The 27,660-nt window shown below is 36.4% G+C and overlaps 1 protein-coding gene across 3 annotated transcripts in view; it reads right to left on the bottom strand.

Annotated features, from left to right (window-relative positions):
• The window catches only part of LOC110382350 (uncharacterized), a 67,560-nt gene extending 47,861 nt beyond the window's left edge, over positions 1 to 19,699 (bottom strand). For 2 of the 3 annotated variants that reach the window (XM_049838599.2, XM_049838606.2), the window contains exon 1: positions 19,537 to 19,698. In XM_049838599.2, the coding sequence (XP_049694556.2) occupies positions 19,537 to 19,579 (43 nt within the window). In that variant the 5' untranslated portion in view covers positions 19,580 to 19,698. Of the gene's footprint in view, positions 1 to 19,536 lie in introns of all 3 variants that reach the window. The other variant, XM_049838614.2, reaches the window with a different exon arrangement.
• Positions 19,700 to 27,660: the final 7,961 nt, after the last annotated feature.

Genomic DNA, 27,660 nt, shown 5'->3' with positions numbered 1-27,660 from the left:
TTAAATGTGTATGTTATACTTGTTTTTATTTCAAACTTAAGCTTATATTTATATTTATAATTTTCTTAGAGGTAAATAACACAAACTCCTAGGTGCTAAGAAAAATCTGTGAAGCCGAATCAATAGATAGCCAAATAAATCCAGTCTGTATCGAAGATGTGACCGCTCAGTTGAAGCGCAAGCGACTATCAAAAAAGTTTAACAAGTTTTATAATTTGAAAATGTTATTCATATTACTTCCCTTAAGTGGAATTTTACATTATCGTAGCAAACATTGCTAAATGTAATAACATTAAAATGCAAAAATAATTCTGTCTGTCGCGCTTTTATGCCGAAACTACTGCACTGTTTGGTACACAGACAGTCTAGGTACTTTTTACCCGATCGCTTGTAGTTCTCCTAGGATGCGGGTGAAATCGTATCGACCAGAGAACATAAACTAATTCTAATAAGATAGGTCTACAAAGTGTTAATTTATCAAAAAGCAGAAACCTCATTAACCAATTTATATTATTTATTTTTTTAATTATTTTTTTATTTCATTTAGGCCTTTAAAGCACTTATGAACGTCAAAATTATAACTAAGTTTGATTCTAGTTGCCATATATATAGAAAACCATTATAACTGCATCACCACATGCGTTATTACCGATCGTAACTTTACTATTCACATACAAGTGTTAATATGTTCATAATAAACGCATATCGGATAGCATCGAGCGTTAATTACTATCGCCCATAAGATAATTACGTAGTACAGTACTTCTCTAATTAATGCTGTAAATCATGAATAATGAGCTGTACTTGAAGACCTCTTCATTTAAATTATCTGCCTAGCCTTTTCTCAACTATTTTGGAATCAGCTTCCAGGCACATAAACGTAAGTACCAGAGATTTACATACGTACATACTTCAACTAACTAGCTATATCTAACCTTCTCAACACAGTTATCTGGGCAACCCGATACCACTTGGTTAAGACTAAATGTCAGACTTCCTGGTTTCTGAATGACCTGATCTGTCTGACGTCAAAGGTGAACAATGACATCTGGGACCCACTGCCCACAGTTTACTTCACGATAAATTCATCAAAAAAACAATATGAATCAACTTTATATTTCCATTAGGCCTACCCAGTATTACGCACTTAAGCCTTGGGACAAAGCCGTATTATCTCAACCATTGTGTAAGCTTTATCATCAGGATGCACCTGCAGTTACAATCGTTCATTCATCTTTGCTGCTATCTCTTATCAGTGCAGCGAAGTTATGCAACCACTTTTATTATAATGTGTTTCATAAAAATATGATTAGGTACCTATATAAAAAGAACCTACTTACTTTTGCGTGCTTCCAAGTTTGGTAAATGATGTGGTCAGCTTTCCTTTGGCTGACAAAGTATGCATATGTATATGCTTTGAATGAGGCAACTTATTAGCTTTGATAGTACTTGATACTATTACTTTGTTACAATCGACATTATTACTGCTTTATTTTGCATCATTGTTGACCAAAAACTTCTAATCTTATCACACAATAAGTCTAATCACACAGCTAATAACTTTACTATAGGTAATTAAAGAGCATTTCAACTTATTTAGAAAACATAACAGGCCGTCAAAAAGGCAAGAAAACAAAGAGCGAAAAAGCAAGCTAAAAAATCGACTTAATTGAGCCTTCCTAACAAGAATTAAGCTTCAAAGTTTATGCATGAACCCACATTTGCATGCAACAGGATGGTTACGGCCGTTTAAGCGTGTTAAAATGCCAGACAGTGGCATGCCAAGTGCTTGGCGGGGTCTGGCATCGTGCCAGGCCGCTGGCGGGACTTGGCAGCCTGCCAAGAGTAAGGAGTAACAAGTTGTTGCACTTTTTTCTAGCTTACTGAGTTGTTAAGGACCGTAAATCACCAGTTGCTGAACGTATTGTTCTATAAGTAACCATATGTATGTATATCTTTCTGTTTCATTACGTCGTTTCAAATTAAAAGTCGCTGAATAAGAGCTGTAGCTTCTTGGCAGTCGGGTAAAAATTAGCCTCATTTCTTTATTTGAATCTGATCGTCAGAGCCGAAAAACTTCCTCTGCTAGGCTGCCGTCTCCCTCAAGCTTGGAGGATTTGTCCATACTCATCGCGCTGGACACGCATGTTGGCATAGCAAACGACATAAAACAATAATTAAGCTTTACACACCAAAGTAATATATGCACAAACATAAAAGAACACTAGTTATAAACATATATTTTTATGTACTCGCAAATAGCAGCTAGTTTCTCCCGGATTGTGATCTAGGTTCTTCTTAGCATGTATTTCTAGTCATAAACACAGTTTTAGTACCTAATAATTATGCTGCTGAGCACAGGTTAGTTTCTCTTAGGGTTATGACCGTACGACCTAACCCTGCAATTGCCGACCGGTCGCAATGACCCGGTTATGAGCGCAGTTGCTGTTTAATATGGTCTTGGGTTAAAGAAGTATACTGATTGTAATAAAACTGATTAAGGTTGATAGCCTTCTTTAATATTCCAAAAATGTTAAGATGTGTCTTGCAATTAACTTTAACTAAAAAATATATCACCAAATATCGCATTTGGCAGGCATAAATTGAAATATGTTGATAGTTAGTTGATATATATGCAGTTCAAAAGCATTTACATACTGCTCGTTTAGTCTCTTGCGCACATTTTCACAAAGGCCACCCCGTCGAGAAAATTTTGACGACGTAACTCACGAAAACAGGTCACACGATATTGGCCAAAAGTTGAGAACAATTAAAACTCCCTAAGGTCCATATTCCTACGCAGAAGAGCATGAAAACTAAAGAATCAACGCTTCCGTACTTCTGAGAAAACTTTCATAGCATGAGCAAGATTATCTTGACGCAATCCCATCAGAGATGTGAAAGCTTGCACCGCTACAACTGATTAGCAACCTTACTTGCGAACGTTTAAAGTTGATATTCGCTAAGTGGTTATATTATGCGGTATTATGAGAAACTTTAGATTTTCCCAATGAAGTCATTCGGGTCGAATCGGCCGAGTTTAGACGATTCAGCGGCGATAGGGTTGATTGTAATCGCGGAGGTAAGCACGCATTATTTTGTTGTTACTCAGTAACTTGGGCAATAAACAGCTTTGTAACATCTTGTTTTTATTATGGAATATATCACTTTTATGTGTTAACATATCATGCGTATAGTGTTATTTTGTAAGATGAAAAGCAGACGCTCAAATTCTTAATAACTATTTTAGTGTTGGTAGTACATTTTTTTTGTAGTATAGATTTTTTTTAATAATATTTAATGGATACCGAGCAATTTATCTGACACTAGCTTCCCTGCTATTTAAATCACTTTAATTGCCAGAATCGATATAATACTGCAACTGGGTAAAACGTTTGTAGATAACTATTTATCACCACCAGCCTATTATCTTCTTTTTCGTCCAACTTAGGCATAGGGCTACAAATACATATAATGACAAATATAGTGTCAAAACAAGCTCATTGCACTACTATGTACTAGGTATGTAGGACGTTCCAGTCTAAAGTTCTGGGTCGTAACGAACACCATACGGAGAACTGAGACACCATATCATATTGCGTTGGGTGACCTGTCTCATCATTACTTGTTATGCGAATCATGATAAAATTGACATCATTTCTAAAATGTTATAGAAAAATTACTGCTCTAATGAAACGTTTAAGTCTGACTTTATCTCTTTTTATGAAACGTGGGTTTTCTAGAAAAAAAAACTTTTTTGGAATTGATATTCTTAATTTACCACAGATTCTAAGTAGACTTTTCGCCTTCCTAAGCCAGTAATCAAAAACAAAATTATGTCTACATCCTCATACAATTTTTTTGATTACGAAGTGTAACAGGAAACAGGTGATTCATTAGTTGTTTTTATTTTATCTTCTATGTGTGACAACGTTGTGAATCATTCGGCGAAAGTTATGAGCATTCACCCGGCTCCGTAAGTCTTGTATGTAGCTGAGATGTGGGCGTTTCAGGACCTACATGGATGCTTGCTCATAGTTTCGTCACCTTTTGGTCATTAAAGGAACGTTTTGAGTTGGATGTAAACCGAGGAGGAGATTCCTAAATGGGTAAGTCGAGATGCTGGGCTTTTGTCATTAAATCATTTATCGAACTAAAAATTGAGTAAGGTATGAAATTGATGATCATTATCACCAATATTAATAATATGTTAATTCATAGAGCCTTACGATCCGGGAGCTAGGACGACCACTACACAAAAAAAAAACTACGGATAGGTTTCGTGGAAGACCATACCTACGAGTTAAGAGGCAGAGGCAGGCAAAGATATGCTTAACTGACAATAAAAAACAGAATTAGGAAGAATAATTATAAAGCCTTAATTTTCAAAATAGACCTTTCCACCCAAGAACACCCGTAAAATCAACAGTTGCAACTTAAACATACATGTCCCATTTAAATGAATTCCGAAATCCGTGATACCCAAGGTGTTGGCTTGGAGGCCGCATTCTTGCACCGTTAGGAGTCCAATGCGCAGTTAGTTCGACTGTAATCAGGTCGGTTGAGAACATGCTCGGCGGTGGAAGTCGAGGCATGCGATAGGCTCGTGTTTCTCGCGATGGATAGGTGAGGAACGATGATGGCATTTTAGTGTTAGGTGTGCTGTGATGCGTTGTTGTTTTAGTTGAAATATGTATCAGTGTATTAATATCTAATAGGTTGTTGATAATGTTCGGGGTTGGGCCGAAATCACTTTTTAAATTTTCACAAAGCAGGAGTTTGGAAGTCACTATAACCCAATACACCGCACCGGTGCATCCGAGAGCACAATAAATAGTAACTCTTTCGAATAATCCTGCAGCCCACGTACACGTTATAGATACCTGCGTTATTATTCTAATTAGACCATCTAAAAGGTGATTCTATCAAGAAACGGTTAGGCGCATTAAGATGCTTTAATCACTAAGGGCCATTCCCAATTGTCTATCTATCCGTGGTTTTTCTAACATTAGATAGAGATTTGACATTGCTTGTTTTGGGCTTATGTCAAAATTCTATCTCTCGAAAGCAAAACCGATACCGAAGATATAATGTTGGAAAAGGTCTTAGCCACGGTTTACAATAAAATGTTTATGAGCCCTTATGCAGTTACGGATATCATTGTCATTCACAGAAAGGATATTACTAAACCAGCTTCAGTATTAAGTTCCGAGCATTTGATTGGCAATTTCCTCGACATTTTATAACAAGGAACTGTATGTAATAGGTAATAACAATTTGCAAGGAAGGCAGGGCTGTTGTTAGTTATGTAGTTTATATTGTTTTACAACTGTTATTTATTTCAGTTGGTTTTTAACCGACTTCTAGAAAGGGTTCTCAATTTGGATTTTAGATTTTTTTATTTATAGTTTTTCTGTTTTAAGTATGCAGAAATTGCAGTATAATGGATATGTAACACACTGTCGTTCTGTAAAATATATTTTTTTCAGAGCTAGTGTAATTTGCTTGTAATTAGCTAAAGATATTTGTTTGCTAAAAGGCTAGCGCCTTTTCAGGAACTACCGGACCGATTCGAAAAAAATATCTGTGTCATACTTATAGCCCATTTATCGAAAAAGGTTACTACCAGACTTTTTTGAAACCGAAAGCAGGTCATCATTAACTTGAAGTGAAGGTTACGGTCATCATAGTTAACACTGTACAGTATAATTTCCAAGTTATTTAAAACAAAAAAAGCGTCAAAATTTTCAAACAATGAATTTCTCACGACGGACTTAGTAAGAATAAATCTCGTCAGCATTACAAAATAACAGATAACTAAAGTTAATTATTATGATACTTTCACTTGGCTTCACTAAAACTACTTTTACTCACTGCGCTGTGGTTTTAGAACGACGTAAGCGCCAAGCTTCATACCAACTTTAATGTGTAGATCTGAACTCGGCTGTTCATTTCATGTGCATTCTTGGAATTCTCAAAGCTATAGCTAAACTTTCTTTGATAATAAAACTTGTTTTGTTGCTAGCTTTTCTAGGCGCTATTGAAGAAAATAATAATTTCGAAGTCTATGAAAATGAATTTCGAAAATACTGTTAAAACTGGCGGAAAATACTGAGAGTACTCGCTACAAACTTTTAGTCAGCCGATAATTTGTTTGGGCTCATAAATTAGTGTGTAGATGAATGGTTGTAAGCACCACAAAGATCAGGTATTTAGAGGGTATCAGACTGACTGATAACATTGATTTGAATCAAGACTATTTAAAAATAAAAAATTGCCAAACTTCGGATTGTCTAACTGTCGGCAGTCTGTTTAACCAATACCTTTATCAAACAAAAAAAAAGAAATTATTTTACATCATTCAAAACGAAGTAATATCAAAAAGATAACACTAATTAGCGTATAAATGAAACAGTTCGCAGAAATCAGCGGAGCGTAAAGTTCGCAAGTTTGCTGGCTGCACAATTGTCTAGCTGGGCGTAAAGTTAGCCTGGCACAGCGATAACAAGCTTGTTGACGGGCAGACTTTACGCTTCAATACTTGTGTCGCAGCTCGTTATTGGAAGATGGAAATTGGCGGAAGATAATAATTGGTAGCTAGAAATACAATATTATTCCAATATTGTTAAGTTCACAAGTATGAAAATGTTGCACTTATTTTTCAAAATGATATTCAAAATCAGTTAAACAAAATTGTCTGTAAAACATCACTTTTTGAACGTCGCAAATTTTCAAAAGACAGACCCAAAATGCCGACCCTTGACCACTTCCTATGTGTTTTGCTAGGAAGAAGAAGTGGCGCAACAAACTCCCCAGCAACACATGTCTGTCTGTAGATAAGAAGAAGATTTCAACAATATTTTATATATAAATTGGTACATAATGTGTATATATGCAAAATGTGGTTTAAACATGAATTGTAATATTAAGTAGATTGACCATCAAAAATTGACATTTAAATCACCTACATATATATTCAAATACAAAATAATTTTAATACTTGTAAAATGTTTTCCAAAAAGTATTTTGTAATATTTTATCAGATACAAAATAATTTTTTACATGAAAAACCTTATTTCTATTATTTTCACATTATCAATCAGTACAGCCCACTGCATTATAGTCATAACAAACTGAAGATCCCTATTTTTATAAAAAAAACTTAACAAAAAATACCGTCTGTAAGCTTCTTAATTGAAAATTATGTTGTTTATGAAAATTGCTGTAAAAAAGTAAAAATAGCTGTCTGATTCCATCGCTAGACTGTTATTGACTACTTCAAATATTCTTGAAAAAACGTCTGTTGTTCGACCTTTCTGCAACCTTAGGTTGTAAAGCATTTCTAGGATTTTCTGTTTAAAAATAAGAACTTTCTTGTAGGTACTTGTTAAAAATATGGCTTTTATATTAAAGGTAGGTAAAATGAATAGACATTGAAATCTTCTTCGTCATTATCCTGGCGTACTGACATTACCTTATGACAACGGTACCTAACAGTAAGTATCTTGTTTGTACCACAGATATTGGTAAATAAGTAGCCACTGTCACTGTTCCAGAAATCTAGGATCTATGTGTACCACCTCTTATCAACTGAGTAAATATAAATATGATAGTGATCAAGTTTTGAGAACAAAGAAATCGTTTTCTAGTCTCATTATTTACAATAAACAGTTTTTGCTAAAATATTTTTGGATAATACATATTGTAAGTACTAGTAAAGGTAACTAAAAGATCTAGTCTAACATTTACTCCAAAAACACACGAAAACTTGTACTTTTGTAAACAAAGGAATCGCGACCATCAACAGTTTAGTTCATTTTTGGACGAACTTAATATTCTTAATACTTCGAGCACTTCTTAGGGTTGCAAACAGAAGAAAGCTAGCACTTAATTTCATTCAAAAATCTCTTAATTATAAACTTTTGAGAACAAAGAAACAACCCTATCTTGGTATCATTAAGATTCAAAATCAAGAAAACTGGTTTTCGGAACGACACTTCTGGACCTTAGCAAGTTTCAATGACCGTTAGCTTTTTCTACTAAAGTTTCCAAAAACTTGCACTTTTTAAAACAAAGGAATTTCGACTATCTATCTAGATAGGTACGTTAAAATATTTTTTTTTCATATATTCTCCACGAGCTTTCTGGATTTAATAGGTATCGCAGACTGATAAGGCTCTGAGCTGAAATTGCATAGCTAATCGTTTTATTTTTCGATTTTTGAGAACAAAGAACCCACCTAATGTCTGAAGTGCTAAGGTTTAATTTTCAAAATTACAGCTTATACGCCAAAATAATTGTTTATAATATGACTATGAGAAGGTGAAAGACCTAAAATGACTAGTTTTATAGACAAAGAAATTACGATTATCAACAGGTACGCAAATTTTACATTTTTTTTTTTTCAGATTTTCTTCTCGGTCTTTCCAGAGTTAATTGCCATCGTAGACTGAAAAGGCTCTGAGCTAAAATTACATAGCTGATCATCTTATTTTTAGAGTTTCGAGAACAAAGAACCCACCTAAAGTCTAAAGTATTAAGGTTTAAATTCAAAATTACAGCAAAAAATGGTCCTAAATGACTATGAGAAGGTGAATGAAGATGTTAGAACCAAAATTAGACCTCAAAAATACTTAAAATTACCAGTTTTATAGACAAAGGAATTACAATTATCAACAGGTACTGAAATTTTTAGTCAATTTTTTTCATATTTTCTGCTCTTTCTTTGGGGAGTTAGTAGGGATGGCGTTCTTAAAAGGCTCTGAGCTAAAATTGCATCGCTAATTGCTTTATTTTTAGATTTTCGAGAACAAAGAACCTGCCTAAAGTCTAAAGTATTAAGGTTTAAATTCAAAAAGTAGTCTTATATGACTTTAAGTAGCTAATCCAAGATGTTAGGACCAAAATTAGCCCTCAAAAAGACCTAAAAAGACCAGTTTTGAAGACAAAGGAAATCCAGCCTGTCTGAAATTTCCCAGGCTAGCTCGGGGTCCTTAAATAGACTAATCGATAGAGTTGCAACTGCGCACTGAGTGCAGGTTGCAACGCTTTGTCCTAGACCAAGCTAGTGGCTGTCATGCGCAGTGGAAAAGCTATCGATCCTTCGAAGTTGCTGGAACCCTGAGCATCCTGACACAGGTGGGTGGTTACGTAATTATTCTAGAATTTTCTGTTTTGTTTTTGTGAGAGATGATTGGTGTGATAGATGATTTTTAACGACTGAGTAATTTATTACGCCTTTCATTTGTTCCTTCGTGTTTATGGGGGCAGTTCCTTAGACCTTGGGGTTGCTGCGCAAGATTCTTAGAGAAGGGTTTTGACTTCTCAACAGCTTGGAGGTTTCGTTCTAGCAGTTTTTGATTACTTTCTTACCGTTTTTTAGGAGGAATTCGTTCGTTGTCAAATTATCGTATTTAAAAAAAATTATATGATATCAAGCCTTTAAAATCAATTCGTTAGTGTACTTATTTCATACCTATATGATAATTTAAAAAAAATGGAAACCATAACAAAAAGTAAGTTTTTGTAAATTATGTTTAATTCTTAAACTAATTTTTGGCCAATTACAACTAAAAACTGCTTTCTCTCAAACAGACTACCAAAAAAAATAGATCTACCTATTTAAAAATGAATACTGATTACGCTAACATACAGCTAGGACCTTCGCACAATGCGCAACAGCACCTTGGCATCGGTTAATTACTCGTTACTAAGTTTCGACAGTTACCGTTTTCTACGGGAAGTTGCCTAAACGCGCGCTGACACTCGATCGACTGATTGTAGTTACGCTCCTATTATGATTTCATGTGGGCCTAAATTGTGGGCTAGACAGGGTAGACAGGTAAAATAATAATATACTAAGTATGAAGACTCTTTTAAATAAAAATAAGAAATTAATTTTGAAAAAACTGAATATTTGTAATAAAAATATACCTAAGTATCACTATTCATCATCATCATCATCTCAGCCACAGGACGTCCACTGCTGAATAAAGGCCTCCCCCTTAGATCTCCACAGATACCTGTTGGAGGCGAGGCGACCTGCATCCAACGTCTTCCAGCGACCTTCACTATTGCTAAGGCTTTATTTGATCTTTGTGGCAGTAGCTAAATAGTCTTCTGAATCAGTTCAGAAACCCAAAAAATAATGGTCAAATTGAATGGCTTAATTCTTCAAAATCCTATACTTATCTATGTAGAGATATATCAAAGCCGTCCTCGCTCGCTCATTAATGGCTATCTAACGCTGAAAGATTTATTCCTTTTCTTTTTAACTCTTCAGCTTCATAATATTTCAGTTAAGATTTCGTAGTCGTAAGTTTTGTTTTGATAATTCGTCTAACATCTTTCACCCAAAACGAGAGGGCAAGTGCAATATACCCAGCACATAATACAGTGTAAATATTGTTCACTTCCAATCATAACAGATCGAGAGCCAATCAGAGCGCGACCACTTCCTTTAGCAAGGTGCAATATTACAAAGTTATTACTAGCTAAGTGTAAAAACCTATTGAAGAAAGCCCCAAGATATGATGTAATTAAAAAGTGTTTAACAAGGTTTTACCCGATCTCTCAGGGTATTACTTGAAGCGTTGGAGAAAAAAACCGGCCAAGTGCGAACTCGTGCACGAAGGGTTCCGTACCATTATTTATATAACGGACAAAAAATCAAGTTTATTGTATGGAAGGAAGCCCCCAAAATATTTATTTAATTCTAGTTTTCAGTATTTGTTGTTATAGCGGCAACATAAATACATCATCTATGAAAATTTCAACTGTCTTACTATCACGGTTGATGAGATACAGCCTGGTGACAGACGGACGGACGGACGGAAGGACAGAGGAGCGAAAACAATAGGGTCCCGTTTTACCCTTTTGGTACGGAATCCTAAAAATTACGTCAAGTTTGCACAACATTAACAGTGCTTTTACACTAGTGGACTTTCCGCTCGGTTTAACCAAGCGATACAACTAGTCAGACGAACCGGGCCATCTCACTCGGGTTTTCGCTCAAAAATTGTCAGTGTGAAAAAGCTGTTTTATCTTTCCGATTATCAAAACCATAAAGTGCTCCCTACAAAAAAATATTTTAAATAATATTTACAAAGACATTATCTCCTTTTGTAGGCACTATTAACGTGTTTGATATACATATGTATATCTATCTATATGAAAATATAGAAGTCCCCTCGAAACTCACACAGAACCGCGGGAAAAGACTAGTATCACATAAAAACGAAACGTGCTTCATACATTAAAAGATTTCGAACATAACAATAAAATCTAATCGCGGCCCAAAACCGGCAGTCGTTGGCCCAATAACCTCTCGAACTTAGCCTTACGTGCTCTCAAAGTGTATCAGAAGTCACTACCAGACTAGTTCTCTAGTGAAAGTTTCTAGCCTAACACGTAGACTGTGTTAATACGAAATTATAGTGGGAAAAAAATATTTAGGAAAAAAGACGTGTGAGATCTTATTTTAAAAATAGACTCAAATCTCCTAAAACCAAGTAACCATGAAAGTACTTGCACACTGCAAACTAAGTAGAGAACTAAAGTTTCCAGTCGGTTTGATACCGGCTAAACACCTGATATTTGTAATGTGCGTACTACCATTCGTCTTCATAGTGTGAGCCCAAAGAAAGTATCGGGTGTCTAAAAGCTCTAACTAGTCGTAAACCAGAAAGCAAAGATTTAGTGATTAAAAAAAGAAAAACGTAGGTCCCTAAAACAAATAAATTAATACACAAACGCATGTAAACATATTTAATTTCAAAATTGCTTTCTTCGTCTATCACACATAACCACACACAACAACATATACAAAGGAATTTTCTAATTCGTACAAATATTACGCGACTATAGGAAACAACGCTAGACAGAGTACACATCTATGTTTTTTGTACCCATTAACTGCAGAGGTATCCGGGACACACGGGGACAAAAAAGCACATTCTTGACCAGACACGCCGGGGATAATCGATCCTTTATTATGGTACCTCTTTTTCTACACAGTTCATAGGAATTTTGTGAAGAATCTTAAGAATTTGTATAGATGGTACAGTGGTACAGTTCGCGTAATATAACTTTGCATTCTTGAAGTTAGATTGACACATCGTATGTGCCGTGTTTTTTCGGATGAGCGGAGCTTCTCGACAAGATATGTCCTGCGATTCTATAAAATTCGATCAACAACTCGCATTTCACTTCGATTCGTAATGTCATTTCATACTTTAGGGGAGGTAGGGGAGGGATGGGCACTTTTTACATTTATTGCATAAAAAATTCAGATTTTACAGATAATCAACTTTTATTGTCATTTCTTATGTTTGGCTAGATAAAATCAAAGAGCTATCCTAAAAATTACAATCAGTTTCAACATTACGAGATATTTAAACGGTTTCAATAAAACCGTCGACACGTCAAAATTTTGTTTAGTCTGACATGCTTTAGTTGGTACTTACGTAGTGTTTAAAGTTACTTTTTGCTTTTTATAGGGTTTATCGTTTATAACATTTTGTCATAATAATTGCGTACTTTTTTGGGTCGGGGGTTTTTTTAAATTTATAATTTTATTTTATTTCATGGTTTTTTAAAGGAGCTCCTTAATTTTTCCTTCTTTTTATGATGGGTTCGCTATATGCGATCTCAGCCAAAGGAAGCTGTTTAACAATCCTCATGACAAACTGGCTCTGGGAGAATTGCACAGATTGAGAAACAATAAAGATGGACCTTTGTTGATCCAGGGTTATATACCATTCTAGGGTTTCATCCGCCACATCCCATTTCCAGCATTAGGTTCTCGTCAATTAGAAACATGAAGAAAACTAGTCAAGACAAATTAAACGAGCCCAAACTCGATGGGTTTACTAAAAGGCAGTTCAGGGTTACGTCTCCTATCTTCGTGTCCTAACAGCAGACCAGCTCAGTGGTTCCAGAAGACATTAGTATTTCAAATGTTAGATCCCACATATGCTTGCAAGTAAACTGAGCGTGTAACATTCCTATCACACCTAACAAACGAGCTGATGACCTTGAAGACCTGAACCGATTTCCACCAAACATAGCTAAGAACACTCCCGAATGACATTCCTTTTAAAAACAAAAACGCATTACAATCGGATCATCCGTTTGGGAGCTACGATGCCACATACACACACACACACACAGACACGTCAAACTTATAACACCCCGTCGTTTTGCGTCGGGGTTAAAAAGAATGGTTTGCGACGGGAAATTCTTAAAGATTTAATATAACGAGCAATACAAGAGGTATCAAAAGGTTAAAAATAAAATTAACAGCTGATAAATATGGAGTCCCTAGATCAAGTTGGCAACGGTACCTGAAACAAGATTCTATAAAGGATTTTTAGCGCAGATTTATAACCTCACAAATTTTCACTGAAGAAGAAGAACAAAAATTTACAAATTATACATTACATGGTATGTCCAAGCCTCCCTACCATAGGGAGCATTGGACACTTTTGACTTAGTTTATAAAAAAATCGGTAAAAAACTTAACTAAAACGGTTTTATCTTATGTGCACTGAAAACTAGAAAATAAAAAATAGTTACTTACCTGTCAACCTACGGTGGTCCCGGTCATATTAGACTAAAATAAAAACGTGGGGCCCATAAACTATTGCTGTAGTACCTCTTCTAGAGGTATAATAGGTGTGGATTGCATCGACTTACTATAATCGTAACTGGAGATTTTGACAATCAATCATTAATAATAGAAAATACACATACCTTTCATTAATTTTCTCTTTATAACGATCCGAAACCGCAACAAAATATTTAAGTACTTTTACGAGTGTTCGTTCTTGACAACTCACAGAAATGACAGAAAGTCTATGGATGAACACCGTTACCAGTCGGTAACGTAAACTACCCAATAAAAAAAAACTATGATCAAATCAGAATAAAAGGACCCCCCTTTTATTCTGATTTCATCATGTCTCCCAACTGCCCATCTCTCCCCTACCTCCCCTATAGATAGACAGATTTTGACAGATCTGTCAAAATCTCGACTTTAATTTAGTTCAACTTGTCAACACGCTCGATAGTGAAGCGCTAGTGTAGTTTGACAATGTCAATCACGAAACTTTAAGGTAGAATTCCGTGGGTCGCGATTGTCGCAGCCGCGCGCGACAAAAGTCAACCTATGAAAATGTATGGCACCGCTGCCGAGGGCCGCGACAGTCGCGCGCGGACGACGAATTTCGTGAGCCGCTGGCGGCCGTACGCTTCTCAACATAGTCTAGCGCTTAATAACATCTATAGAATTTTAGTAAAACCAGAATTAAATTGTTGACAATGCCACGAGCAGCTTACAAAATTCGTCGGCCGCGCGCGACTGTCACGGGCCTCGGCAACGGTACCATACATTTTCATAGGTTGACTATTGTCGCGTCTACGGAATTCCACCTTTAGATCGAAGTCGAAGTGAGAGTGATGTCGAAGTGAGTTGTGATATTTTATAGAATCGACATGATGTACGAACAAATGCACGAGTCAATTGACTAACTTTAGGAATACAAAGTTGATTGTCACGAAAGGCATGAATGAATAGCATTTGTTGAAAGACAGTAATTATGATATGCATCAGATAGCCACATAGGCTGCTCGGGTGGAAGCTTAGGTATTTAGTATCAAACAATATATAATTTACCTAATTATTGTCAAGTCAGTTTATAAAAGCTGCGCGCGCGCATTTTTACTGACTAAACCTTCATTTAATTGATTGTTGAAAAACCTTTTAACTTACAAAACTGAAACTATTTTACTATTTTTAAAACAAATCTTTTAAATTTCAAAACTCTTAATAAAAAGTCGAGCTACAATTTTTAAACCACCGACCGCCAAAAATTATTCTTTACTCAACCAGCTTTGAGCTTGTCCCAAAAATTTTTTGGGACTTTTTAAACCCAAAGGCTGTTATTATTCTTACAAAGGGTCAGTGGACACAGGAAGCGAGGGTTTGAAGGTGTTCCGGTGAAGGCACATGGCATGCACCGAGTTGGTTGGGGGACAAAGTGACCTGACAAACGTATGTTGAGTTGCATGGTGTCAAATTGGTGTTTGATTGTCAAATGTTTTTGGTAGCTTTGAACCTCGTGAAAAAATAAATTTAAAACTGCTCATTATAAAATTTTTGAGTAAGGGTTTTTTATTTTAAATAGGCCCTTGATGATGATGATAGTCCTTGATGACACTAGTTGCACGATTCGAAAAAATTGATGCCATGCAGAAGAAATGAATGATAGTTTATCGAAAGATGAATCAGCAAACTTTTGTTAAAGTAAATAGTTGAAATAAACTATTTTTAAGACATTTTACATAGGCACGCAAGATTCTAGAAAATTAACAGCGACACCCAAATTTTTGAAAAAAAAATACAGTAATAAACCAAAATTGACGTATGTAAATGTTAAAAACTTGACTGTTAACCGGAAAACATTAGTTAGCATAGTGTTAAACGATGACAGTCGAACATGTCCCCTGCACACACACTCTTGCACTCACACACACAGACTCACACTCGTGTAGACAGTGTCACGGTCTACTTACGGGACAAGGAAGGTTAAAACAAAGATAGTAGTTATTAGATTGCTGTCCCTTTGCGTTTGCAAAGGCTGTAATTTATCAGAAAGATATTATTACCGAAAGCTACTTTATTGATCTAGGTACTTTCATATCGACTTAGAATTTTTATTTATACAAGCTAGGGCTATGTTATCCAGAAAGGATCAGCTATTCTCTTCAACGAGATCAGCCAACTGCGCAGGACATGTTATAGTGCATAAGCATTTGAGCAGACACGGGTGCACTCACTATACGCTCAACCTCAAAGCCAGAGGTGTCGGCAACCCGACACGACCCGACAATCACTAAAGATAATGCCAATACAACGGCGGATCCAGGGGGTAGGTCACAAGGTCATGACCCCCCCCTGGGCCAGGTTCAGGACCCAAGAGGACCAATAATTGAAATGGTTAAACATGATGTTTTTCTTATAAGTATAAGATAATTTTTATTCCGAGTGAATAGGTCATTGATTGATCATTTTGATTATTTTTAACTTTTAACATCTTCCAACTAAATGAAAAAATTCTAGCTCGCTACGCTCGCGAGTAAATGGCTATGTCTGTACTGTATTTTTGATTGTTTATTATTTTTATTGACACACCGAATCAACGAACACAAATGGCACTCGCTCTAATCACGGTGCCTTTTTATTTGTACGTAATTCCCAGTGTGATTTGTGAGTCCTCAAACAAATAATTTTAAAAAGTTCGCGCTCGCTGCGCTCGCGGCTACTTGTTGCTTTACAGTGTACTTAATCAGGTGCTTTTGTGTCGTAGGCTCAAAAAATTTCGCGCTCGCTTCGCTCGCGCAATATTATATATGCTTTACCTCGATAACTTCATAAGACAAGTCAATTAAAGCAAAAAAAATAATAATATGGAGTCCTCAAAAACAAAACAGTTTGCGCTTCCGACTGCTTGTTACATTACAGCGCTTTTTAAAACTTATGAACTTTTTGTGTTCCAAAATTAAAAAATTTGCACGCTCGCTTCGCTCGCGCTATTTTTTACAATTACGTTGTCCTGTCTCGACTTTTATAACTTAAATCTGGCCAACAGTTTGAGCCTACAATGATTTGGAAACATTTTTTTAAGTCCTTAAACCTACCAAAAAAAGTGACTTTCGTTCGAACGTAAGAACGTTCCTTGTGTGTTTATATTCCTTGTAATTTAAAGTACTTCGATCAATATTACTACTCAAAATCTTTCAATAGATACATAGGTGGCGCTTGGGTGATGATTGCACCCAGGCGCTACATGAGCTAGAGACGGCCCTGATCTCATGAATTCTTACCAGTAAGGGTGTTAATAGTAAGACAATTGAAGTTTTCACAGATTTTTTTTACTGTTGCTGCAATAAAAAACGTACGCGGCCTTTTCTGCGTACACAATACTTTTCAAACGTTTATTCTCGCGCTTTCTTGTATTTGTGCTGTATATTTGTTATACAGCAAGAAAGCGTTTTCATCTCCTTTTAGATCTCGAACCGAAAAAAAATTTCGCGCTCCCTTCGCTCGCGCTTAATTTCACGTCTCTGGTTATGTCCAAGAAATCGCGTTCGCTCAGCTTGGACCATTTTCTACATAAAAACACTTTTTTAACCTTAGTCCTCGACCTGAACAAAAATTTTCGCGCTCGCTTCGCTCGCGCTTTTTTGTTTGGTACATGTGTGTAGTATATGTACGAGAAATTGCGCTCACTCTGCTCGGGCCATTTTCTATATGAAAACACTTTTCTTAACATTCGTAAAAATTTCGAGCTCGCTACGATCGCGCTTATTGTATTTATGCTACTACTTTTAATATTAAAAGAAGTATACGCTACAATATAATATTTTTGTGACTTGGCCACGACTGTGTGACCCCCCCCTGGCGCCGAAGCTGGATCCGCCCTTGTGCCAATATCACGGAATCTTTAACAATCTCAAGATTAACTAAAAGCCTCCTGTTATACAGGTAAAAGTTGAACATAATTGCTGGCAATTTTTGTAGCTCTGTCTGACCTTTCAAGGTTCAAAAGTATAGGTAATAAGGCAAGAATTGGACGTTAGAACCTATTTCTATCTTACTCGAATGCACGTTACCTTTTATCCCTAACATTTCGACATACACAACCTTCTTGCAATCCTTACTCAAACAACTCCAGCTAACTTCAGTCTACAACCGATTGCAAGTCTTTCATCATCACCAATAACCGATTACAAGTCAAATTGACAGTTTCATCGACAAATTAGCCTAAACTCTTGCGCATTACAAACACGCGTTTAGTTACAGCTCAGCGCTTCCTAATACACGGTTATCTTTCGCGTCTTATGAATATAGCTCGAGAGCTTAGAGCATTGAACAAGCTGGAACGGCCATGAAAACAAATGACTATGCGAGGCAATCGAAGCTGGGCATCGAATGGAGATAGACTACTCATGCATTTTCGATCACATAATTAGGACGCTTGCACCTGTCAAAATTGACAAACACAAGCATAAAGTAATAGTTATAATTTAAACTGATATACCTATGTAGATTTAAGTTTCTATACCTATACTGACATGTTTTGTATTTAATATTATACCTAGGTATATGTTAGTCTTTAAGATGATATCTATGTGCCAATGCAGCCTGAAAATAAAGGTATTTTGATTCGATTTTATTTGATAAACGCACGACTATAAGCTGCGCTCACGCAGCTGCGTAGGTACGGCTAAGGCGTGTCCAGTAGTCAAATGCTCTAAGTGCACTAGTGACGTTGTGTAGCGGGAGATTTCTTGCCTCGCTTCCATATAATGGAGCAAAACAACCAATATGGATACGGGAAACTGGGTTAGTGTTGTTGATCTTGCATGATTCTGAGCTGCAATGTGGTTAAACGACGATCTATTGGTATTTACGGTAGGTACCTACAAGGAAGGCAGAATTGATCATCTGGTGTGGTCCTTACATAAAGGTTTTTGTCCTTTGATCTTTTGGTAAAATACCTATTTGATAGAAAATAGTAAATTAAAAAGTCCTCCGTTTTGAAGTTAAATTTGGCAAAAATACAGGGTCACGTAGGTACTTCAAATAAAACTGAAGCTGCTATTACATCTTACAAAGTTAATATCAGACGTAAATCAAAACTTAATTTATTTAATTAAACTCGTTAATCTAAAGTAATCGAAACACAAACGCGATATACTCATTTCTCTCAGAAACTGAGCAATTTAAAAAGAGAGACGCGAAACAATATTTGACCTACATTACAGAAACGAAAGACGGAAAGAAAGCAGTCTTTACGCCAATGTATAGAAATAAACATTAATTGTTTTGGCAAAATATTCTGGTCTCTTGGACCTTAGGAAGACCAGGTCTTGAGAGAAGGCAGTTTTCAGAATTGATAGTAATGGAACGGTTAAGTGAATCTCTGATGATAATAAATCAACGTGAAAGTTTTGAATGGAAATAATTTGAAAGCTTAATATTTCTATGGATGGTGAAACTGGAAAAATATCTATAAGTACTATAAGTAGTATTAAAATTCAGAGAAAACATTTATCTTTATTTCGAGTTTATTAATAAGTAAATTGAATCTTCCAAAATGTTTGATCTAATCTAAGCTTCAATCACATCCATCCAAGCATGCAATATTCTATCATTGATTGAACTAACAGTAAGAAAACTCGAGATGGAAACCGAGCCTCGCGCAATCATCGAACCCACGTCCCATGAAGTTTGAGACACAAACCGCAGACAGTCACTTGTGACAGGCATCACTACGACCTCGATACCCATAGGAAATTACCCCACATTCACCATCAACCGAGCGTAAAACCATTGCAAATAACCAAATACAAACAATCATGAATGGAGAAGAACACACAAAAAAAATGGAGAAATTTTATCACAACTCTTCCTAAGAAAGTGGAACAGTGAATGAGTAAACTGTAGGATATTAAATTAAATAATAAACCAACCTTGGATGAGGGTGAAGATAACACAAAAATACAGAACATCCATTTTGATAATTCACACTGTAATGATATTAAACACGCGCGGCGGTTTCGAGGGGCGCGCGGTCATGGCGCGTGCAGAGCGGCGGGCTGTCGGGAAGCGACTGAGCGAGCGCCGCGACAACAGGTGCGCGCACGCATGCAGGTACTTTCTTCCCCCCTCCCCCTGCCCGCCCGCGGAGCTTTCGCGCGCTGAATAACCAATTTCTGGCGCTCCAGGGTATTCCGTACGTGTTTTGAAAGACAAAATAATTGGGTTACGAGGTGCAACTTGATATTCTAATTATAATGGATTAAGTTGGATTGTATGGCGGTCGGCGGCTGGTTCCATTGATTTGTAAAGCCATATCGGTGACTATTATTATTCCTTATGTAGGCAGCTGATGACGCTAGCACATTTTTTTGGAACAAACGATTTATTATAACGTATTCTATAGACTTTAATATTGATATGAGACGCCATTTGAAGTGTAAAAGCAGGTTTTTGGTCATTCAAATTTGGTTTTTGTGGTCTCACAATACGAATTCGGTGTTTTTTTATAATACTATAACGGTTGATTAATAAAAAACTTAACATATATGCAGAAACATCCTTATAAGAAATTGTCTTGACACAAAATTAAGCGTTGATGTCTTTTGTATGAGGACAATGATAGCTGTATTTATAGAAGCAACGGTATAAGTTTAGCATATATTTACATAAGTTTTAGGCCATAAATTTATTCCATATTGACTTAATTAATCGTTTTCGATTCGAAACAAACTTGTTCTGTAGTTTGCAAATCATTATTTTGTTGATTTCAAATTCTGAAACTATTTTTTTTTATTCAGCTTATTTATAAAATACAGTATGCTTACACCTGTCTGTACTCGTATTATCAATGACTATCGGGAAACTGGGTTGAGGAGGTCAAACAGTCAGTCGCTCCATATGAAACCCTGGTACTCAATTTCACTCTAACTAGGCTGGAATCCAATGTCGAAAGGGCTATTCAGACGTACAAAATTATCATCTACAACCGAATTAAAGCAAACAACTTTACAATGACTACATTTCACGAACCAGTTACCTCATTAACCCAAAAACTGAAACCAAGAAATTTCGTTTAAAATAGAAACCAAATTGAAACCGAGAATCGATATTAATTCACTTTCTCGATTGAATCAATTCGATAAACTTGCATAACTAGAGATCTTGATGGTCGACATCTAAGTTTGCATTATTTCAAAAATGGGAAAACCATTACTCTTCGTTCAGAAATGAGATCATTGCACGACTTGATTTCTTGCCCGTTCTTCTCCATCGGAAGCAAGTTTCGGTATAGGCAAAATCATTTTTTTTATTTGGGCCTTAACAAGCACTTATGTTCGTCCAAAATATAAATAGGTTTGAGTCTAGTTGTCCATTCCAAAAGAAACTTTGTATGTAGAAAAACATGCAAGAAACTCAATGGCAACTAGAATCGAGCTTTTTTATAATTTGACGGTCATAAGTGTTTATAGGCCTTTTTTGTTGATAGGACATCAAATGGGGATATCAAAAAAGGTGTGTAAACGTCATCATGTTCCTTCTCAAGCTCTTTTGTGTACCAGGGCCGCGGTAACTCCTACGAACAAAAGCCCTGGCAGGCCTTAGCCCTGATAGGCCCCGCAGGTAAATGCTTGGTTTTTAGAGAATAAAGGATTTTCTGCAGCTGTGTGAAAGAGGTTTCATCATGATGATAATGATGATGTCCTCCTAGCCGATTATCGGCTACGTCGGCTGTTCTCATGTAAGGAGATTAGCCATCTGCGCAGGACATATTATAGTGCACGAGCATTTGCGCAGACACGGGTGCACTCACTATTCCTTTACCCTCATAGCCCGATGGGATGGCAATCCGACACGACCGGAGAGAGATCAGGCGCAGGACTGATATTAACGTGCTCTCCGTGTATCAATCACCAACTTCCAAGCTCCGGGCTGCTTTGTGAAAGTCTTCTAAAACCCACAAAGCGATTTCGGCCCGACTCGGGAATCGGTTTCAACACAGGTAGGAAATGTAGGATTTCCCTTCCTTTCTGGTCATAACAAACAACTACATAAATCCGATAAGAAACTAAATAATTACTATCATACAATATTCCTACCACGGAACATCCCACATCATCATATTTCTACCTCATAATGTGGGTCTTTCTGGAAAGTCCACTTAGTAGTAACACTTATCTATGCTAATATTGTAAAGCTGTAGAGTTTATAAAATATTGTTCAAAAGGTTCTTCTAACCTACAGACAGACATGTGTTGTTGGGGAGTTTGTATCGCCACTTTATTTTCCCAGCAAAAACACACAGGAAGTGGTCAAGGGTGGGCGTTTTGGGGGCTGTGAAGATGGTCAAATTTTCATAGTAAACAAAACCCAGAATCGACAGCAACGAAATGGGTACCTATGGGTCCCTTTGATGGTGCCAAAAAGTCCAGCCTGAAATCCAAGGAGTAAAAAAAAAAAAATACCATTGATTAGGATTAGTCAGAAATATTATAAAATTACTTTAGGTAATGTGATTGTTGTAACCTGTTTTTCCTGAAAATACTAATATAACTGAACATTAAATTAAGTACCTGTAAATCTCTAAAGATTGTCATAAATATACATAAATCTTCAATGAAATAAATTACATTGGTTTGCAATTTAACTATCTGTCGTAAATCGTCGATAGAAACAGTCATAAAATACCATAAATTCATGTTTATGTTATAATCATATTTCTTGCTTTGAACAATAATACCTACGTTGTTTTCTTCAAAAAATAATATTTTACTAAAGAACATTTTTTGTGTTTATTTGTTCCCTAAAGAGTGAAACCACTGACTTAAACTTAACTGTGTGTCATATATTATATTCTGGGTGTGCCTTTGCGCCATCATTTCGTAGGCATTCGCGGTATCTTTGGAGCATTTCCAAGGCATTTTCCCTCGCCTTTTATAGAAAGAGATTTACTGGTGTTGTTATACATGGAATGTGTAAAGAATGCATTTAAATGTAATACCTTCAGATGTAATAATAATGATAACATTTTTATTCAGATAACCAGATATGCATAGAAAAAAAAGACTAGTTTGTCTTTATATAAATAAATTAAACGAAGCAGGCTTTAAAATTAAAAACATACTAGTTTCTGCCAGAGGACTCAAAGCAATAGGTACAGGTTAATCAATGCTTGGTTTCGTCTTTACTTGGTAACAGTTACATGTTAAAATGACAGCTGGAACCAACAAAATTATCGTTTTTTGTCTAAAACACGGAAGATCTCGTCATGACAAGCAGGTAACCCAGCCATGGATTTCAGCTTTGACTTCGCCATCTTAATTGCATGTGTTCGTTATAGCTGGCAAAAATGATACCGGGTTATAACTATAGGTACACCTCAAAGTCTATAGACTGCATTGCTTTCTATCAGTACCTCAATATTATCGCTATTGACTGCCTCGTTGGTCTAGTGGTCGCAAGCGCAACTGCTCTGCTCGAAGTCTCAGGTTCGATTCCCGGGTCGGGCCGAAATCGCTTTGTAGGTTAAACTTTCACAAAGCAGCCCATAGTCTGGAAGTTGGTGATTGATTCACCCGTGCATCGGAGAGCACGTAAATGTCGGTCCTGCGCCTGATCTCTTTCCGGTTGTGTCGGATTACCGTTGACCGTTCCATCGGGTTATGAGAGTGAAGGAATAGGGAGTGTACCTGTGTCTGCGCAAATGCTCGTGCACTATAATATGTACTGCGCAGCTGGCTGATCTCCTTAAATGAGAACAGCCGCCGTTTCCGAACTGGCCGTGGACGCCATTATATTATCGCTATTAGAGATTGAAGAGTACTTCTAAAGCACTCTCCAAGATCGTCACCACCAGATACGGCAAAGTGCCACCTGACGCGAGTACCAATTACGACGTGACCACTCTGACACTATCAGGCACTTTGCACCAAAACGGTTGATAGTAAAAGTGACTGATATCCGCTCCGAAAAAGATTTAGAAATGTTCGTTGTTTTGTGGGCCATTGTTATAGTAAAGAGGTTTGTTTGTCAGTTTGTTTGTTTGACGAAACGTCGGAAATAACAAATATCCCGACAAATTGAGAGCCTTCTGCTTTTTGGAAAGCCGGTTAAAAAATTTTGATTGGTTAGTCGGGTTGGCCTAGTAGTGAAAGCACCAGCCTCTCAAGTAAGAATGCAAGGGTTCGATTCCAGGTTTGGTATGTTAACTTTTCTTTTTTTCTCTTAGCCCGTACTGTGCCACTGCTGGGCAAAGGCCTCCCCATTTTGCCTCCACACCTCTCTATCTTTTGAGACCTCCCACCGATTAGGGTTGGTCATCGCAGGCGGGGTAGGCCCCGAAAGAGTTGGCGGGATGACCTGGATGCCTAACTTTTCTTAGTTATATGTATTTTTATAATAAGTATAGTCAACGTAGACCTGCCAAGTGGGTCTCCAGTAAAACTCTGCAGATCCATCAGGGAATCAGTGATCTTGTTCATCTGTGTGCCAAACATTAAAGTCTGTTCAATAGTTTTGGCATAAAAGCCGGACAAATAGACAGAGTAACTTTTGCATTTATAGTATTATCTAATAAGGATTCTCTAGTAAATGTCAGGAAGCACTCCTAAAAAAAATAGAACAAACGTGCAGCTAAACACATAGATCGATAATTTCGCGATCGATCGGCCCCATACCTACTATGAATTTTTAAATCTCATGCATGATTTACTTGAGTAGCCTGCACTGGCCTCGCAAGACTTTGTGAAATATAGGCATACTAGCTTTAGCCCGCGACTTCGTTCGCGTGGAATAGTGACTTCCGGCGGACTTTTAGTTTAACCCACACAGTTCCCGATCTTGCGGGATCTCTTCAAAAATTAAATGTGGAACTCTTCAGCTTTATAATATTAGTATAGATTAAAAATACAAACATCCGAATTAATAACCTTCTTTATGGGAAACCGGTAAAAAATAAGACATTCGAATAGGGCCAATGACCATTTTAAAAACATGATATTTAAACTCCCTGTAGGTATTACTGGTAAATGAAGTATAAAACGAGCAAACCCAGGCTTCAAACTTAACCACAATTAAAAACTTAAAAGGCTGACAATAGTCCATCAAACCATTCGGGACCATAAACTAGCCAGTTTTGACACAATTCACGTTAATATAAACCCTATCTTATACACCGTAGGGTACATTTTTCTTTGATTCAAATGCAGAACTATGGGGTAGCCTAGAGTAGTCAAAGACATTTACTGCTGCAATTTAAATCAATCGTTAATGCTATCATTTTACAGTCGATTTTTAAATGTTCGATAATTCGTCTAGAGATTTTAGACACAGTTCTTTTGCGGTCACAATGGATCTTATTGCTTTGAGTTAAAGTTCATAATTGCATGTTTGTAAGGTTGTTTTGTTATAGGTTGATAGTTTCCTATCTTGAAATTAGGCTTTGGAATGTAAGGAGCACTTTCTTTCCCCTTATCCTTAATGGGACTGTTTAGATTGAAGCCCCCATACTTGGAAAATGCGGTTTGAACACCATAAAAAATGTAAGGCTCGTAACTTTCAAATATTTTTCTATTTAAGGACATCAGTTTATATTGATAAGCAGCTAATAATTTACAGAAACTGCTGTTGATGTTACATGTTACATGTTACAGCCTTTTTTATCGTCCCACTGCTGGGCACAGGCCTCCTCTCACATGGAGAAGGATTGAGCATTAATCACCATGCTTGCTCATTGCGGGTTGGCGATTTCAGACTTAATAGTCCAGGTTTCCTCAAGATGTTTTCCTTAACCTTTATATCAGCCATTGGTGGGGTTGGTTGGTGGTTTATATCAGCAACTGCTGTTGATACTTCTTATTTATAATGTAGGTACTGGCTGTTTTCCTCAGATTCACTCGCGTCCCGTGGGAATTACTGCCCGTACCAGGATAAAATATAGCCTATGTTAAACGGGGATAGTGAAGCTTTCCAACAGTACAAAAAAAAACAAATCGGTTTAGTAGATTCGCTGCCTTTACAGGTACAAACAAGCATTTTTTTATCGAAGTATAGATTGAATATAAATGGTGTTGTATGAGGAATACCCACCAAAACCCTTTTTGTACCTAAAAAATAAAAAGTTCCAAGATCATTTTTTTGTATATTGCGGGTATTTCCATATTGGGACTATCCTATCCGATATACTTATCTATATCCCTCTTATTCTTAAACACTGATAAAAGTTACACTAAGGAATTTGAAAGGTATGGCCATCCATTTTTGTAGGTTTTAGCTTGGTTTAACTAAGTATATTGCGTGTTGTATGGCATACAATAAAAAAATACTTCAATAGGTACAATAAAGGCTAAACCAAAGCCGCACAGATTGATCGAAAGGTTAAGCAACGCTTGGTGTGGTTAGTCCGTGGATGGGTGACCATCTTATCATAACGAGTTCTTACGCGATTCGGAAAGCGCGATAAACTGGTGGGTTCCGACTGTCATTTGAACATCTTTGGCAGTCGTTACGGGTAATCACAAACCAGAAAGTCTTACTCGGGTAAGTGGGTTTTGAAGGTCGGATAGGCAGTCGCTCCATGTAATGCACTGATACCTATTCAGCAGCATTCGGATGAACTCGAAGCTGACCCCAAAATAAATGGAAAAAGGCAAGGCAGATACAGTTGTATGCATGTAAATAAATATATTGCGATTGAAAAAGCAAATCGAAAGCAGAAATAGGCCTAACTGCTATCAACAGATAACTTTAACTCATTTAAAATGTGAAACGGCAGTACCTACAATTATTTTTTCCAAAGCCTTTCTTAGCTCACAAAATAAAACAATTAACATTTTAACTTTTTATTAGGTAGGTACCTATTGAACTGATTATTTTTGACAGCTAGGAATCTTCTGTATTATGTTGTGAAAACTGTTATTTTTTTAATTTAGATTCCCATAGCATGAAAATGTTCGTAATAACGCCATCTATTGTTGTAATTTAAAAACGAAAACTGAGATTCTTACTCTTGTTCTTTGTTTATAAATAAGCTCTAATTATCAAACCCGATGTATTTTTTTTATCTTTTTTCTTACATAAACATTAGAGTAATCTAAAATGTCAGCTAAACATAAGTCAACGTTAAAATGTTTTATTTCAATTAGGCCTATAACATTGGCCTATAACAGCTCTTTCGAAACGTCAAATTAGTTGCACGGTTCCAAAGAGTGGGTCTCATAGAGAAGAACGGGCAAGAAACTCTATATACACACTTTTTATAGTGCGATAGTTATGAAAACAGGATATTTATACACTTTTCAAGTATTTTGTAGTGATAGCCGAACTCCGTCGGCGCGTTCACCCGACGGCAAATTCTATCTCTCGGATAATACGTTATGTTAGGCTTTTCAATTATTAAATGTTGTGATCAAAAGTTTTCAAGGAAAAATGAATAGTGCCTGACTACAAATGGAATGCTTAGGCCTTGTGCATTTGTGCAAATTATTGCTACTACCTATTTGGTAGGGGCTAAATATCTTGAGAAAATTACTTAAGTTAACTAACTAATGAAAGCTTATTATGATAGTAATTGAGTATATTGTTTATTGTATGATTATTAGTGTTCTTTGAAGTACATTTAACTGTCTTTATCATTCATTATTTTGATGTGAGCTCCAAATCGTGTTCAAAATAGTAGATTGCTAGTTTTTTTTAAGTTTTATGTTTGGTTCATAGTAACTAAGTATTTCAGAAGGGTTTTGATATATTTTTAAACGTGAATATTCTTCCGCGTCCCTCATCAAACTATTAATGAATTTGAAAAATGTTGCAGAACATCTTATCAATGTTTTAAGTTTTGCCGCCTATTTCTGATGTCAAAATTCTCCAATGAGTGAACATCTTAACTCTTGGGCCTTCACACAATGGTTTAGGCTGACACATGTTCGTTATCCATTGCTTCTCGAGTACATTATTCCTTCTTTCAAACTAACGCCATACTAAACCAACAATGGAAAAATATGAAAATTATTGAGAAATAAATTGATGTATTAAATATTGGGTGTGGCAGTTGGGTGCGG

Source organism: Helicoverpa armigera, chromosome 1, assembly GCF_030705265.1.
Source record: "Helicoverpa armigera isolate CAAS_96S chromosome 1, ASM3070526v1, whole genome shotgun sequence".
In the NCBI taxonomy this organism is placed as follows: domain Eukaryota; kingdom Metazoa; phylum Arthropoda; class Insecta; order Lepidoptera; family Noctuidae; genus Helicoverpa; species Helicoverpa armigera.
Note: the sequence above shows the minus strand (reverse complement) of the source record. Positions and strands in the feature narration are given on the sequence as shown.